The sequence below is a fragment of the Ursus arctos genome, unplaced genomic scaffold, assembly GCF_023065955.2.
Source record: "Ursus arctos isolate Adak ecotype North America unplaced genomic scaffold, UrsArc2.0 scaffold_24, whole genome shotgun sequence".
NCBI classification, from domain to species: Eukaryota; Metazoa; Chordata; class Mammalia; order Carnivora; family Ursidae; genus Ursus; species Ursus arctos.
Window position 1 is genome coordinate 14,107,354 of NW_026622919.1, and position 16,411 is coordinate 14,123,764.

General features: G+C 42.6%; 3 protein-coding genes across 14 annotated transcripts in view; 2 read left to right on the forward strand and 1 right to left on the reverse strand.

Moving 5' to 3' along the window:
- Positions 1–812, reverse strand: part of CEP95 (centrosomal protein 95) — a 45,802-nt gene extending 44,990 nt beyond the window's left edge. For 2 of the 5 annotated variants that reach the window (XM_026512459.4, XM_044389125.3), the window contains exon 1: positions 375–743. In XM_026512459.4, coding sequence (XP_026368244.2) covers positions 375–393 — 19 coding nt within the window. In that variant the 5' untranslated portion in view covers positions 394–743. Of the gene's footprint in view, positions 1–374 lie in introns of all 5 variants that reach the window. The other 3 variants (XM_044389124.3, XM_026512458.4, XM_026512457.4) reach the window with 2 other exon arrangements.
- Positions 475–7,849, forward strand: DDX5 (DEAD-box helicase 5). 3 transcript variants are annotated; one of them, XM_048225577.2, is made up of 14 exons: positions 475–658; positions 1,284–1,462; positions 2,674–2,839; positions 3,167–3,263; positions 3,356–3,489; positions 3,615–3,680; positions 3,950–4,091; positions 4,172–4,332; positions 4,426–4,598; positions 4,922–5,032; positions 5,258–5,319; positions 5,394–5,453; positions 6,702–6,926; positions 7,143–7,849. In XM_048225577.2, exons 2-14 carry the CDS (start codon positions 1,419–1,421, stop codon positions 7,544–7,546), a joined length of 1,845 nt encoding a protein of 614 aa, XP_048081534.1. In that variant the 5' UTR covers positions 475–658; positions 1,284–1,418; the 3' UTR covers positions 7,547–7,849. The 3 variants fall into 3 exon arrangements, with proteins under 3 accessions (XP_048081534.1, XP_048081533.1, XP_026368247.1); XM_048225576.2 differs by lacking the exon at positions 475–658 and adding an exon at positions 826–1,021; XM_026512462.4 differs by lacking the exon at positions 475–658 and adding an exon at positions 850–997.
- A 1,367-nt stretch (positions 7,850–9,216) lies between these two features.
- The window catches only part of POLG2 (DNA polymerase gamma 2, accessory subunit), a 66,470-nt gene continuing 59,275 nt past the window's right edge, over positions 9,217–16,411 (forward strand). For 4 of the 6 annotated variants that reach the window (XR_008961252.1, XM_048225580.2, XM_048225582.2 and 1 more), the window contains exons 1-4: positions 9,217–10,970; positions 14,930–15,056; positions 15,176–15,281; positions 16,102–16,275. Coding sequence is in view for 5 of the 6 variants with exons in the window: in XM_048225580.2 (XP_048081537.1) it covers positions 10,409–10,970; positions 14,930–15,056; positions 15,176–15,281; positions 16,102–16,275 (969 nt within the window). In the remaining variant the exon portion in view is untranslated. The remainder of the gene's footprint in view (positions 10,971–14,929; positions 15,057–15,175; positions 15,282–16,101; positions 16,276–16,411) is intronic. The other 2 variants (XM_057318055.1, XM_026512460.4) reach the window with 2 other exon arrangements.

Genomic DNA, 16,411 nt, shown 5'->3' on the forward strand with positions numbered 1-16,411 from the left:
CAGAAGTTCAACGCACATGCAGGGACAGCCTCAGTCCCCACAGTTCAAGAACCAGAGAGCACGCTGACAGTGGCTGGATTCCCTGGAGAAATACAAGTCCCGGGAAGACGCTGACTGCCCTTTTTGCAGCCAGGTTGAAGGCGTGCTGCGTGCCTCGCCACGGGGTCCTTCCTCCACACCCCAAAATCACGCTCAATGGCCTCTAGGCCGACCGAGAGCGGGGCTACGAAACCCACAAAAACCGCCCACTACGACGGGGTGTCAGCCCAGACCTAGGGAGTCCAGCCAAAGGACTCGAGATAAAAGGGGTAGGAGCGTTCGGGGATCTAAACGGTTTCAGTCCACACACACCGGCGCTCCGGGCCGAGACTCACCAGCCTCTGAGCCGGCCATGTCACGGAGGCAGGTCGCCGCCGGACTCCCAGCTGGGCGCGCGGCGGACGGTGTCCTGGAAGGGCCGCACAGCGCAAACACAGCGCTCAGGTGCGGAGAACGAAACTAAAGGGCAGGGGGTGAAAAAGGGAGGGACGTTAAAACGGCTTCTCGCTGCTGATTGGTCATCACGGGAGCACTTCCTTTCGCAGAACGCGCCGAGGCGGCGGTTTGTGGGCTCTAGATACCATTCTCCGCGGGCAAGATCCCGCTAAGGGATTCTCAGGTGGGTGGGTTTGACAGGCCGGGTCACCCAGCACCCCTGGCCGGTCTCCCAGGGGCATTAGTACGGCACTTCCGGTGAGCTATTTCGTTTCGTATTCCTCCGCCGACGCCAAGTGGAGAAGTAGTGCGCACCGCTAAACCCGATGGGCGGGAGCAGCCACGTGACAATGTCAGGCTCCGCCTTCCCGTTTCACTTGGTTAGGGGCGTGAAGGCTCTTTGGAGACGTAAACATCTCCAAGTGGGCTGAGTGGGTTGGCCTGTGCTGGCCATTTTGTCGGCTGGGCTGGACCTGGAAAAGGGCGGGGTGGCTTCCTTGAGGTGTGGAAAGAGGAGAAAAAGGTGAAGAAGCGAGTGTAGGCTGAGGTATCTCAGTGTGGGTGGGCCCAACCATGAAAGGGGCCCCAAACCGGAGACTCTGAGGGAGGGGAAGGGTGGGGGTGGGGCGAGAACATGGCGGATCCCGGAACGCCGGCGGGCGTTGCGGCCTCTGCGCAGGGGCGGGGTGATTAGGTCATAGAGCGGCTCCCAGAATTCTCTGTGGCGGAGGAGGCGGTCCAGGCTATAAAACCGGCTGCCGGGACGCGGCCGGCACCTCATTCATTTCCACCGGTCTCTTGTCGAGCAGCTCCGGCTCCTGTCATCGCCGCCCCTCCGCTGCTGCCGCCCCCGCAAGGCTTTGCCATCGCCAAAGCCACCTGCAGCGACTCGTCGCACCCTTTTCTCTCCACTTTGTTCCCCGCCAACCGCAACCATTGACGCCATGTCGGGTTATTCGAGTGACCGAGACCGCGGCCGGGATCGAGGGTGAGTGTGCGAATAGACTTGTCAGGCCCGGCAGTGGGGGATGGGAGGCCGATGAAGGTGGCGGCGGGCGGGGGCGGTGGGAACTTGGTTTCTCAGCCTATTCTTAGGCTTTATCAGCCGAAGGTTTGCGCCATTTTGATACCTGTCCAAAACTGACAGAGGGATGGTTTCCTGTTAACGGTCCTTAAGCTCGCCTTTTGTTGGCGGGGGAGGGGACGTCGAAGCCCCCCTCCCCCGACGATAGAGCAGCTGTTGGGAGAAATCAGGGGAGCGTATTTCGATGGGAGGAAAGCGCGACGCTTCCAGGAGAACGAAGTCACCGCTCTTAGGTGCGTCTTTTCGGGAGGTGTTTTAGGGCCCCCGGGAGGTCTCTAGTAGCCGAGGGGGGGTCGCCTCCGAAGCCACTGATGCGGCGGGGGCAGGAGGGCGGCCGGCACCGCGGGAATAGGCCATGTGGCTGAGTCGCGGGTACAAAATGCCGGCGTCGGACATGGCGGCGGCGCCTTTGTTACCCCGCCCGGCGGAGGAGCTCAAAATGGCAGCGTCGAGAAAATGTGGCGCAGAGAGAAATGCGAGACAAAGGGGGAAGCGCCGCCCCAGCGGGAACGCCGCCCGGTCCGGGACTCCTCCCCCGGTAGTTGCCAGCTCCTCCTCCTCTTTCTCTTTGCGTTATATAATTTTGCTATCTTGATCGGGAGCCCTTCCGCCGGATCCCCCCAATTCGATAGCTTGCATAAGTGTCTCTGAGACCACCGTCCTTGTTCTGTTCTCATTGCTGGTGCTGTCTCATTATTTCTTAAAACCACAGCTTTGCTTGAAAACAGCTGATAAATAACATTGCTGTTAAGCACCTCCCTTGTATTGTCTCTCTCCCAGACATTTAATTCGTAAGCTTACGGGAAAGACTAGGAGCCAGAAGCTGTTGTCTGTCCTTGTAATCTGAACTTCAGGCGTTTAGGTAGCCAGTTTCCGATCTGATAAATCCCGGGCTGTTGACTTGGATTCAATAGTGTATTTGGGACAACGGGAAGTGAGAGATGGTGCTAATTGTGGTGTTTGAGAGCATGACCGTCACTAAGGACGGTGCTAAGCCTTAAACCTCGAAAAGTCATTCGTTAACCTGCAGTGTGCCAAGGGACAAGAAGTCTGTATATAAACTTCTTTGTAGACGTTTGGAAATATGAGTAACTTCTTTTGTGTTTTAATTTCAGGTTTGGTGCACCTCGATTTGGGGGAAGTAGGGCAGGGCCTCTATCTGGAAAGAAGTTCGGAAACCCTGGGGAGAAACTAGTCAAAAAGAAGTGGAATCTTGACGAGCTGCCCAAATTTGAGAAGAATTTTTATCAAGAACACCCTGATTTGGCTAGGCGCACGGCAGTGAGTAATTTCACATAGCTTCATTGGGCTGTAACTCAATAATGGCTTCTCATAAGTTAAAATAGGAACAGAGAAGTCTGGGAAATGACCAAATTTAGGGAAATTCACACTTTCTCATAGTTAAGAGGTGGTACTTTGGAAACAGGTGGCTTCTAATTATTTTGCTTAGAGTGGTTAAATCCCGTTCTGTGTAGGTTTTCTATATGTGGATATAGGTTTTAAATGACCCCATTAAAGTTCACTGATAGTTTATGAATTTAGGGGCCTGCTGACTGCATATTAGTGAAGGATGTCATGGTACTTAGAGTATTACAATTTGTTTTATAGCAAGAGGTGGAGACATACAGAAGGAGTAAGGAAATTACGGTTAGAGGTCACAACTGCCCAAAGCCAGTTCTGAATTTTTATGAAGCAAACTTCCCTGGTAAGTGCCAGTTTTGAGCCACCCGCCCCTTTTTCTTATTCCCCCTTTTTTCTTGGCTTCACTGAATTTTACTGAATTGTTGCTAATTGCAGCAAATGTCATGGATGTGATTGCAAGACAGAATTTTACTGAACCCACTGCTATTCAAGCTCAGGGATGGCCCGTTGCTTTAAGTGGATTGGATATGGTTGGAGTAGCACAGACTGGATCCGGGAAAACATTGTCTGTAAGTGTGGGAGAATTTTTGAGTTTTAATCTGTGATTATATGCTAGAGAAAATGGATTAAGTATATAAAGAAACCAGAAGTCTTTTAATTTAACTCCTGTTGTTTGCTTCCCCACCCCAAATAGTATTTGCTGCCTGCTATTGTCCACATCAATCATCAGCCATTCCTAGAGAGAGGTGATGGGCCTATTGTAAGTATATGTCTGTATTTTTTCTTAATTTTTGCATAGGAGTACAATATAGAGATTTGCTGTGTAGACTACATACCAAAAAAATAATTCTCGTAATGTTATATATAGAGGTTAGTTGTCTCACGTTAATTTAGTTGGAGACAAAGCTGCCCTGATGATACTTCAGTATTGAACAGCAAAATCAGTGACCTGCCCGTGTAATGCCAGTCAGTTTAAAACTAGGATCCAAGAGTCTGCTAAAACCTGTTCCACTTTTCGTTTCTCTTTAGTGCTTGGTGCTGGCACCAACTCGGGAACTGGCCCAACAGGTACAGCAAGTAGCTGCTGAATACTGTAGAGCATGTCGATTGAAGTCCACTTGCATCTATGGTGGTGCTCCCAAGGGACCACAGATCCGTGATTTGGAGAGAGGCATGTAACAAAACTTTTTTGTCACTGTTGGGTGCTGGAAGTTCTAGATGTCATAGTTACATCTGTGTGTTTAATTGAAGGTGTGGAAATCTGTATTGCAACACCTGGAAGACTGATTGACTTTTTAGAGTGTGGGAAAACCAATCTGAGAAGAACTACCTACCTTGTCCTTGATGAAGCAGATAGAATGCTTGATATGGGTTTTGAACCCCAAATAAGGAAGATTGTGGATCAGATAAGAGTAAGTGCCTTTAGAAATGTTTTATTTTCCAAACATCATTTTCAATTTATTCTTAGAATACATTGGTTTTTTTTTTAATCCAAAATTCTTTAGCCTGATAGGCAAACCCTAATGTGGAGTGCAACTTGGCCAAAAGAAGTAAGACAGCTTGCTGAAGATTTCCTGAAAGACTACATTCATATAAACATTGGTGCACTAGAACTGAGTGCAAACCACAACATTCTTCAGATTGTGGATGTATGTCATGATGTAGAAAAGGATGAAAAGTAAGTTTTCTATGGAAGTCATCATTCTAAAAATTCCGCCATACATAGGTTATCCTAAAAGTGACTTTCAGTTGGGTGCAGTGTGAATGTGTTCATTTAAAATTAGTCTGTCAGTCTTCCTGAAAAATGTTTTCCTTCATTCACATAATTGGTTATCACTGTATTTATAGCTTTCTTTAGGTGAAGAAACGTGCTTAAGGACCAAGCGTTCGTGCAGGTGTTTTTTCTGGTAGCTATGTAAATTGGACATAGTGCTTCGGTGACTATAAATGTGTGGCCATAACCATGGACTTCTTTTAAAATTCACAATTTTTTCCCCCAAGACTTATTCGTCTAATGGAAGAGATCATGAGTGAGAAGGAGAATAAAACCATTGTTTTTGTCGAAACCAAAAGAAGATGTGATGAGCTTACTAGAAAAATGAGGAGAGACGGGTATGTGGGCTTCTATCGAAGCTGGTGTATGAGAGCTAAGTTTAGGGGGAGGGGCAAACTGATCAAGAGTAATGGATTTGAATGTCATGAATGACCATTATCTGGTGTAAATAAAACTGCATACTTCAGGTGACATTAAAGGGATTTGTGACTAGATAGGCAGTAGACTAAAACCAGTTGGGTTTCAAATGTGAGCCTACTGATAACGGTTTTTCTTTAATGTAGGTGGCCTGCCATGGGTATCCATGGTGACAAGAGTCAACAGGAGCGTGACTGGGTTCTAAATGGTTAGTCAGATGAAAAATTTTTTTTCTCAAAACCTGGAGTTTTCAGATTATTGATGATCCTTTCTTTTTCACAGAATTCAAACATGGAAAAGCTCCTATTCTGATTGCTACAGATGTGGCCTCCAGAGGGCTAGGTTAGTAAAAACTCGAATTCATGGCTTGGTTTCCCAGAAGATCTCCATATAATTTTTTTAAAGAAAGTTTATTGCTTTCTTTAACCTCTGCATTTTTTCTAAGTTTTTTTCATATAAAGGTGCAGTCTTTGTGGCAAGGCCTAGGCATGACAATCGGAGGACTCGAGGGGGATGGAGGACTAGTGATCGGCTGGCTGCTTCCAGTCGATTAGAGAGGTGAAAAGCTGAAAGTGTGCCAGTAATCTTCAAAAGGCAGAACATACCACCTCTGCCCCGTAAACTGTTCTCTCCGGGGGAAAAAAATGGAAGTTATCCTCACAGTTCACTGCCGTGGTATTTCTTCTGTCCCATGCTTTGCATGACTGCCATGGTACAGCATTGTTTCAAACTGTTTACTGTGATCTGTGGGTCTTTGAGTTTCAGTGAGTTTGCTGAAATGTTGAAGAAATATTTCCAAACTTCAATGTTCAATGAAATTTTTGTTCAAGTTTGAAATGGAGAGAGCAGCTTTAAAAGGTACTAAGCCTTTTACAAATTGGTGAGTACTGGCACATAAGATGTAGAGCCAGGAGCAACTTCTCACACTTAGTCAGTGGGAAAAGAAAGCAGTGCTTTGAAAGTTCCTCCCTCACCTACACAGTAGTCGTCATGTCGAGACCTGCCAGAGAGAGACACATTCTCAAGTGAATCCTGGCTTCTTGGAAGCGCTTGCCTAGACGAGACACAGTGCATAAAAACAACTTTTGGGGGACAGGTATGTTTTTCTTGCAGCTGCGGTTGTAAGGTCTTGGCAAGACAAGCAGTGTGGCCAGAATTTTGAACTTCTGATGAGTGTGTAATGCAAAGGACCATGTACATTTTTGTTTAAAGGTCCTCAAAATGAGCACATGAAGAGGTTGCTGTGAACCTTTAAGTGGCCCTACTGCGCAGAAGCATTCAGATGTCACTTGATGATCTGTAAGGGGACTTGCTGGTTTGGGAATATGTTAGAGAATACACATCCTTTTGACAGGCTCTCTATCCATTGGGTGGGTAATGAGACAGGTAGATGGTGTGTGCTTTTTTTTTTTTTCTCCCCTTCCAACCTCAATGGTATTCCTACAGAGAATGGATAACCATTTTAACTGTATTTTTTGCAGCCCGTACCTTCTTGGGAATACAATTGTCTAACTTTTTATTTTTGGTCTGGCTGTTGTGGTGTGCAAAACTCTGTACATTGCTATTTTGCCACACTGCAACACCTTACAGATGTGGAAGATGTGAAATTTGTCATCAATTATGACTACCCTAACTCCTCAGAGGATTATATTCATCGAATTGGAAGAACTGCTCGCAGTACCAAAACAGGCACAGCATACACTTTCTTTACACCTAATAACATAAAGCAAGTGAGCGACCTTATCTCTGTGCTTCGTGAAGCTAATCAAGCAATTAATCCCAAGTTGCTTCAGTTGGTCGAAGACAGAGGTTCAGGTAAGACCAACCTTCATTAAGAAATGTTGGTGATTTGGGGTCACATGATTGTCTACAAATCCTTTAAATGGGATTGGCGGGTGAGTAAAATCTTCAATATGAAACAAAATACTTCACGTGTAGAGTGAATAGAGCTTCCTAATTCCTTCTGTGTTAGTAATGATTTGTGCCATGGAAATAATCAGCTTGCGATTTTTTTTTTTTTCTTCTTGACAGGTCGTTCCAGGGGTAGAGGAGGCATGAAGGATGACCGTCGGGACAGATATTCTGCGGGCAAAAGGGGTGGATTTAATACCTTTAGAGACAGGGAAAATTATGACAGAGGTTACTCTAGTCTGCTTAAGAGAGATTTTGGGGCAAAAACTCAGAATGGTGTTTACAGTGCTGCAAATTACACCAATGGGAGCTTTGGAAGTAATTTTGTGTCTGCTGGTATACAGACCAGTTTTAGGACTGGTAATCCAACAGGGACTTACCAGAATGGTTATGATAGCACTCAGCAATACGGAAGTAACGTTCCAAATATGCACAATGGTATGAACCAACAGGCATATGCATATCCTGCTACTGCAGCTGCGCCTATGATTGGTTATCCAATGCCAACAGGATATTCTCAATAAGACTTTAGAAGTATATGTAAATGTCTGTTTTTCATAATTGCTCTTTATATTGTGTGTTACCAGACAAGATAGTTATTTAAGAAACATGGGAAATGCAGAAATGACTGCAGTGCAGCAGTAATTATGGTGCACTTTTTCGCTATTTAAGTTGGATATTTCTCTACATTCCTGAAACAATTTTTAGGTTTTTTTTGTACTAGAAAATGCAGGCAGTGTTTTCACAAAAGTAAATGTACAGTGATTTGAAATACAATAAATGAAGGCAATGCATGGCCTTCCAATAAAAAATATTTGAAGACTGAATTAAGTGGAAATTGTACTTTATTTTACATATATAATGTCATGTAAAACTTTTGCTTAGATGGTCTGTTTTTTTTAACCATAAAAACTAAATTGACTGCTCCTTTCTATAAATGGAGGTTTGGGAAGTGGGGAGATCAGAAGGCCCTTAGAATTATCTATTTATATTACAAGAATTAAAATGAGATTAAGTAAATTTACAATTGTAGGCTAAATTGCATTAAGGCTTTCTGTCAGTACCTCATCAGGTGAGTCATTTAATAGCCTAATTGTTAGCAGAATGGTGAAGTAAGATTAAAATAGATAATCAACTGCATAGCCCCACCCTCAAATTGCTTAGTGTGAGAGCAACATGGATGACTATTCCTTTACAAAAATTTTATCATTTGAAAAGCTCCAAATAACTTGCTTTTTCAGAGTAGTTTATATTTTTGCTCTTGGCTCTATTGTAAATTACTAAAATGGTGAACAAAAGCTAAAGGACTACACCTTTTAAGATCTTTGGCCAAGAGCTAAGTTTGAATTTATATAGATCAGGGTCTTCAGGCTCTTGGCACTAACCTGTAGTTACACTGGGAATCATGAATGTCTTTATGATAGGGAACTCCAACTGAAGGGTCTATTCATATTCAAACAAAATCCTGTTGAAATTAATGATTAACCAAGAGGAGGCAACATAACCAAAAGCACAGTAACTATTGTATAAGTCATCTTGTTAGGTCAACATGGTTTTTTTATTGCTAGAAAGGTCAGGGGAGGAGGGGGGGGTTTCAGATTTAACTTTGGCTCACCAACCTTTCTTAACTTGTCTCAATAATGACTTAGAAATAGATCTGGATGTCTTCCCAGAGAGTCTGGTATATATGTTTCTTTTTGTCAGGAGAGGAGAGGTCTTCATGAGACTTCATTTAAATTCTGATTATTAAACTGAGGCTTTAATTGGTGTCAATGCCTTATCTCTCAAATGTAAAACTAGAATTTGCTTGGGGTAGGGGATGGGGAAGTGGTATTTTTAGGACTAATACATTGAAAACTGACTCAGCCTCTAGTGACTTGAACAGTTTTCAATAGCATGGTTAGTCAAATTCATTATGACTTTTAACTTATAAGAAGCTTTTGGGGTAGGTTGGAGTATTTATTACATATTTTACTGTTTAATGTCTAACGGCCTTTTAATTTGTAAACATTGAAATGATTGTCGGGCTGTGGAAAACATTTACCTATTTACCTTTGAAGTAAGTTTTAAGACAGTCCACTTTTTAGCATGTGTGTTGTGTCCAGCCTGTGGTTGTCTGAACTAATAAATGTGATTTTTCTCCCCATTCTCGCTTTTATTTATTTGTGTATAGGCCTCTTCCCTAAATTGTGTTTCCTGATTGGAAGACACACTAATAGAGCCCAGCTTTTAATAGAACTTGAGTTTTAAATAGAATTTTTAAAGTAAAATTGTTTTCCAGCAAAAAATCTTGTTTCTTTTTTAAACAAACTTCTGCACACGTGCTTGTATAGAATGTTTTTCTGAACCTGTCCTGCAACATGTTACATGTAATGATGAATTAACATGACAGTTAAAATTCAACTGCTAAGCTGTCCTTTAATAAACTTCCCCTTGGTAGTTTAATAGAATCTAGTAGCTTGTTCTCTTCATCTGCATTAATCTTTCAAGGTTACCCTAATCACTTTAAGGGAGGCTAGCAATAGGAATCATAGACTTTGGAAGCAACGCTTTCCTTCTAAGGGATGTGCCACTTTGTACTAGTTGGGCAATTCTGAGGGCTGAGTGAAAATGGAACTGTGAGGTCACAAATGCCTGCTAGTCCTGGATCTGTCTTAAAACAATCGTGTTTTGATGGACCTGTAAAAGGGTTCTTTGGTAGAAAAACTTGCCTTTATATTAGAGATTATCAGTGTGCCTCCACATTCACCTGGGCGCCTTGTTTAAAATGGCTGGGCTCCTTCCTCTCAAAATGTTCCCAGGGGATGCAAGCACTGCTGGCTGAGAACTCCGTTCCACTACGTAAAATCCACCCCCGTTCCGCCGTCACACTCTCACTCCTGTAGGCAGGCAACATGGCGGCAGCGTTTACAATGCATTAAGGCTAAGGCCTGGGTCTCTAAATCACCATAAAGGGCTAAGACTTTAAAAGTGGGAACTGGTTTATTTTCGCCAACACTTAAATTTGAAAAGGCGTATTCAAATGATTCGGGGAACGCCTAAGTATTTTGATGTGATTTGCAAAAAATTAAGGCTCACTCCTAGTACTTCATGATAGTGAATAGTAGACGGGAACGGCCTTTATAGGTGCTAAAAGATCTAACAACTAGAGGGGCCGGTCTAAATGGAGGCGAGAAACGGTAGGGGGTCGGCATCTGCCCTAACAACTGGGCCAGGCCCGTGGCGGCTGCAGCCGCAACCCGGTGACGCGCTTCCGTGGGTGTGGTCGGCCGCGCGCATGGTCACTTCCGTCGCGTTTGCGCAGTTGGCTCCCGGGCTCATGTTTGTGGCGGTTTCCCGCGATCAACCAGTTAATGGGATACTGTGCTGTTTAACTCCCGCGGGCGATGCGTTCTGGTGCAGCGTTCAGGGCCTGCCAGAAAGTCTGCAGGTGCCTGTTGTCTGGGTTTGGAGGTCGAGTGGATGGGGGACAGCCTGAACCGTTGATGGAAGGGAGTAGCCCCTTCGGAGTGCCCCTGAGGTCGCACGCGGAACTGCCCCGGGGGAGCGAGCCGACCGAAGCCCCCGAGTCCGGTGAGGGGAGCGAGGAGCTGGTAGAGATCTGTCAGAGAAGGCATTTCTTCAGTGGCAGCAAGCGGCAGCTTAGCCGACATTCTCTTCTGAGCGGGTGCCACCCCGGCTTTGGCCCCTTGGGCATAGAATTGCGGAAGAACCTGGCAGCAGAATGGTGGTCCTCGGTGGTGGTGTTCAGGGAGCAGGTCTTCCCGGTAGATGCCCTCCATCATGAGCCTGGCCCTACGCTGCCTGGGGACAGTGCCTTCAGGTTAGTTTCAGCAGAAACTCTACGCGAAATCTTGCAAGACAAAGAGCTGAGTAAGGAACAGCTAGTAGCATTTCTTGAAAACTTACTAAAAACTTCTGGGAAGCTACGGGAGAGCCTTCTTCACGGTATGCTTCACGATTTCATGCTTCAAAATAGATGGGGTGGAAAGGCAGACTTGCTGGATTTCGCCGATTGCAACTGGTCCCTTATTCACGTGGACAGGAAATTATCTGATTTTCATGTTTTTGAAGTAGTTGGGTATAATTGATAGTGTTTCTACCAAGGAGAAAACTGGTCTGTGGAATAGTTACTGTTCCTTAAAGAATCTGGCTTGAAGGACCAGGGGACGCTCTCAGTTTCACGGGGCAACCCTGCAGTTCAATTGAGCAGCCCTAGAATTAGGGGTAAATTAAATCATGTGAATCATTTGTTCGTCGTTACCAAGATGTTGGCAAATACTTCCACAGTTACTCTTTTATTTTACACACACTAGGCTAATCAAGAGTTCGTTCTTCTAGAGCAAAAAGAAAATCCCCCTCTCCCAATTTTTCCTACTGAAAACCTACACTCTGTTGTTTGCAGAGCCCTTTAAGTGATTTTTGAGTCGACTAAAAATAATAGGACTAATCAAGATTTACAACTGATTTTTGAGTGAATACCCAGGAATTGTGGGGCACCATTTGCCTTTAAAGTTCATTTATTTTTGTAATCTCTGCGCTCAACGTGGGGCTTGAACTCACGAGCCTGAGATCAAGTGTCACCTGCCCCTCTGACTGAGCCAGCCAGGCGCCCCCGTCATTTGCCTTTAAAGTCAAATAGAACACGATGACAGAGATTCTGAAGAAAAAAAAAAATCAAGTTCTTTACAGGACATACTTGCTGCCACAGCATCCCGTCTTTGCAAAATGCTGTCCTTACTATTTTAATTAAGTGGCACTACAGAGTAATTTGACCAATGTCCATGGTTCTCTGAAAGTTAGTACCCACATCATAGCTTTTTAAAGATTTCCTTAATAATTAAAGCAAACTAAAGCAAACTGGTGAATATTTCTGACAGTTTTGATTTGTACTACTTTATTCCATGATGTCTTTATTTGGGGCAAGTTAAATCACTACTTGTTACTATGTCCAAAACAAATCAATCTTTTCTTCCCTATTAGAAAATGAAACTTAAGGGCACCTGGGTGGCTCAGTCAGTTAAGCATCTGCTTTAGGCTCAGATAGTGATCCTGGGGTTCTGGGATTGCGCCCTGTGTTGGGTTCCGTGCTCAGTGAGGAGCCTGCTTCTCCTTCTGCCTCCGACGCTCCCTCCCCCACCCCCCGCTCGTGCTCTCTCTGAAATAAATAAATAATCTTAAAAAAAAAAAAAAGAAAGAAAATGAAACTTAGCTGGCTTAGATGTCCATTCATCAAAACATCCATTGATATTACCAGACATTTTCTTTCCTTTAGGAAACTTAAAACCACTTATTTGAAGAATCCTTTAGTTCACTACTGTTTTTAGCTTAGATTACCCAGTTTGCCACTTCCTTCTATTCCCAAGATCCTTGCTCTCTTTATTTCATGTCTGAACTACTTTGGTAGCCTCTGCTTATGAATAGTTTTAAAAAATTCTCAGCCATTATATTTCCAGGTATTGTTATTGTCCCATTCTCCTCTGTTCTGTGACAAATTGCGTATGTTAGACCTTTCCCCATCTTGTCATCAGCTTTCTTGAACACAATCACATTTTATAAAGTCTGCATCCAATAACTCAGATATTTGTTTCTAGTGTTTGTTTTTCTCTGGGCCTTTGGTCATTTGGACTTTTCTCCTGATATTCTGTGAAATTGTAGAGATAAATTGAGCTTCTGTGTGGCGTTTTATTCTTCCTGGGAGGATTTACTTTTGCTTCTGGCAGGCAGCTAGAGTGGGAGCATATCTTTTTTTTTTTTTTTAAGATTTTATTTATTTAAGAGAGAGCACAAGCAGTGGGGGGGGGGGGGAGCAGAGGGAGAAGCAGACTCCCCACTGAGCAGGGAGCCAGATTCAGGGCCTGATCCCAGGAACGTGAAAGCATGACCTGAGCCAAAGTGAGACACTTAACCGATTGAGACACCCAGGCGCCTCATAGAGTGGGAGCATATCTTCTTAATACAATCTGGGATTAAGTTTATTGGAGGCTGGTCTCCAGGGTTTTCATCTCTACTCCTACAGTGTGGCTCTTGAAGTGTCCCTAGTGAAAGGCTGGAGTATTTACCATAGCCCCCCCTCCTTGAGGAGCCAGGAACTACAGTTTTTGTACTTCCCAGTCCCTTAAGATGTCAGGAAGCTTCTCAGCTCTGCTACTTGAGATTTAGAAAAGCAACACTAAACGTTGGGTTCACCTCTCTGCTCCTCCCTTCTCTCTATATTTTGGACCCTCAAGTCCTTACTGCCTTGATAGTTCAGTCTTTACGCAGATTTTTTTTAAAGTTTCTTGACCAGCTATTCTTATCTTGCTGATCTATTTATTACCAGAAGTGGAAATCGCAAGTGACTTAAACACAATGCTGTTATTTAGTGGGATAGAATCAAAGTCCATAAAGAACTACAATGAAATCTTGAACTTAGATTTATTCCAAATAGAAATGTTGGAATTATAATTCTGAAGCTATTTCATATGTTATACAATAAAGCAAATAGATTAATGTTATTAGGAAACCAAAATTTTCACTGTGAAAATATGAAAATATAAAAGAAGACAAGGATAAACTTTGCAATATTAAATTTGAATTAGCAATATCAGTATGACCTCATAATTTAAAAAAAACATTATTTCTTAACTTTCTTCATTGAAAGGGCCTAGAAGTAATGACACTCAATAGCAGTGAACACACCTAATACCCAGATTTTGATTTCTAAAGTGAACCAGTGCTTGGAGAAATGGCTTATCCCAGGTCTGGGGCAGGGAAAGTACAAGGTGAGTTTGGGACATTTTATGGTACTAGAAAGCAAAGACTTATTTGACGACTAGTTAGGTCATGTCAAAAGGATGCAGATGCTGACTTGAAGGATACTCCCACTGGCTAAATTTGAGACAAACTGAATATTAAATATTAATGGTAATGGGTCATAACACATTAAAATTAAAAATGTATAGTGTTAATCAAAAAAGTAAATAGTTGAGGCTGCTGGTAGGGGAAGGAGGTGGAGAAAGTTTACTTTTTTTACAGAACCCATGTGATAAATGTAGAAGGAAAGACAGAAAAATCACCATTTTGTGATTTTGTAATCCCCGGTATAATAATTGATTCAAGCAGGATCATCAATGGATTCTAAAATGTTGGGTGGAAGATTGTTGAGCAGGATATTATTGGGGAATGGATATTCACTACCTAACCAGGTAATCAAATTTAGTTTCATTAATACGGGATAATTTGATATTATTTTCCTCCTGTTAGAATGCAAGAAGACATACACATTAACTATGTAGTATTTATTTCTGCTAAAAATGATTTACCCAAGTTAATGAAACAATCAGTCAAATCTCTGGTATGACTGGTCTGGACTCAAGCCAAAAGTCACTGTCATTAAAAGTTAGAAAAGGAGGGAGGAATAAAGGGAAATGTTCCAGATTAAAAGAGACTAAAGAGACCTAATCAAAATGCAGAGCAGGAGCCATTATTAATTAGGGATAAAAAGAACAACAATAAATGACATTTGGGGTGACAATTGAAGAAAATAGAATATTGACCTTATGTTATATGAAATTACGGTATTATGATTAATTTTATGGTATAATATATAGAGAGAATAATTGTAGGAGACACATGCTGAAATGTTTTGGGGTGAACAAGGAGAAAATGTGGCAGAATGTTGACAACTGGTGAATCTAGCTGAAGAGTATACAGGTATTGTACTATCAACTTTCTTGTAGATTTGAAAATCAAATTAAAAAGTTATGGGGAACTAAGTAGTAATCAAGTAAGATCTACCTGAATAGTTCCATGCTGCTTGTACTGCTGTGTTAGCATTATTGTATTTTTACTTTGTTTATAAACTGACCCTTATGACTTGGGTTTATAGAATAGATTTATATGGTGACAGATTTCTCTTTTGACAGGTGCTTTGGAGCACTATGTTAATTGCCTGGATCTGGTAAACAAGAGGTTACCTTATGGCCTTGCTCAGATTGGAGTGTGTTTTCATCCTGTTTCTGATACTAAGCAGACACCTGATGGTGTTAAAAGGTACAAAAATATGGCAAATAACTTGGCCTTGTATTAAATCAAGAACCAGTTACTTTCACTTTGGGATACATTATATATTCTTCAAGTAAGTAACTGTCTGATATTTCTGATATCCAAAGAATCGGTGAGAAGACTGAGGCGTCACTGGTTTGGTTTTCTTCAGCAAGAACTGCAGGCCAGTGGCTTGATTTTTGGTTACGTCATCGACTCCTATGGTGGAGAAAGGTACCCTTAATTTAATAATTAATAGGTGATGTGTCTTAGTGTATCAGAGATAATACTTCGCTACAATAAATGAAATTTTATTTGATGTGGAGCTATGTTATGTTTGTAAGAGACAGTTCTAATAAATGAATAAGTACAAGTAAAAGCCTCTTTGTAATGATTTTCATTGTTCCATATAAAAGTTTACTTTGGTAAGGATATTTGTTGATGTCTCTCTGGCTCAGAAGCTTTTGTCGGTAAGCCTTTGCATTTGAGATAGAGTTCAGACCCCTTACCTGGCATTCCTGGCTGGTATAGAGTTTGACCCTTGCACACCCTTACAGCTTCAGTCTTTGCTCCCTGCCTCCGTCCATGAACTCTCTCTCTTTGTCAAAATGGTTCTGTGATTTATCATCAAGTTTTAGTATGCACTGAAGAGGAAAGAGTTGAAGTAGGTGTTTGTGGCTCACCATTGTCTTGTCTTTCTCCAATTCTTAAAATCCCCAAACACCCACTCAACTAAGTGGAATAATAAGAATCACACTCTTCACAGAGGATAAGAAAGGTGAGTATACACTTCTCCATCTCACTTAGTTTATGGTCACCTTCCCTTCTTATTAACTGGCCAAAAAAAGGCTAGATCACTCCAGCAGTTTTTCTGTGTAGTTCTTTCAGGCTAAAAACAGTATTTTTAGCAATACATTTGCTCATCTTTAACTGAACTTCATAATTTTTATATGGGACCTGACCAGTTTCATTCAGTTGCCACATAAAAGTCTCAGGCAACTTTACTTTTTAACATTTAGTTTCATAAATTAATAAAACAAACTTTCTTTTCCAGTTTGCTGTGAGTCCGTCTAACTTCAGCAGCAGCGATTGTCAGGACGAAGAGGGACGAAAAGGAAACCAACTTTATTACAATTTCCCGTGGGGAAAGGAGCCAATAGAGACCCTGTGGAATCTAGGAGACCGTGAACTTTTACACATGTGTCCTGGAAATGAGTCTCAATTACACGTATGTTTTACCTTGAACTCCTGTCTATCCTTTACCCAGATTCTCTAACTGATCATTTCTGAAACCATTTGAGAACAGGTTGCAGACATGGGGCTCCATGACCTCTTAATACTACAGTATGTATTTCTGGAGTACA

Coding starts and splice junctions, on each gene's coding strand:
- DDX5 (XM_048225577.2), top strand. CDS start 1,419: ATGTCGGGTTATTCGAGTGACCGAGACCGCGGCCGGGATCGAGG. Junction 3,490..3,614: donor GATCCGGGAAAACATTGTCT/GTAAGTGTGGGA, acceptor CACCCCAAATAG/TATTTGCTGCCTGCTATTGT. Junction 4,092..4,171: donor GATCCGTGATTTGGAGAGAG/GCATGTAACAAA, acceptor GTTTAATTGAAG/GTGTGGAAATCTGTATTGCA.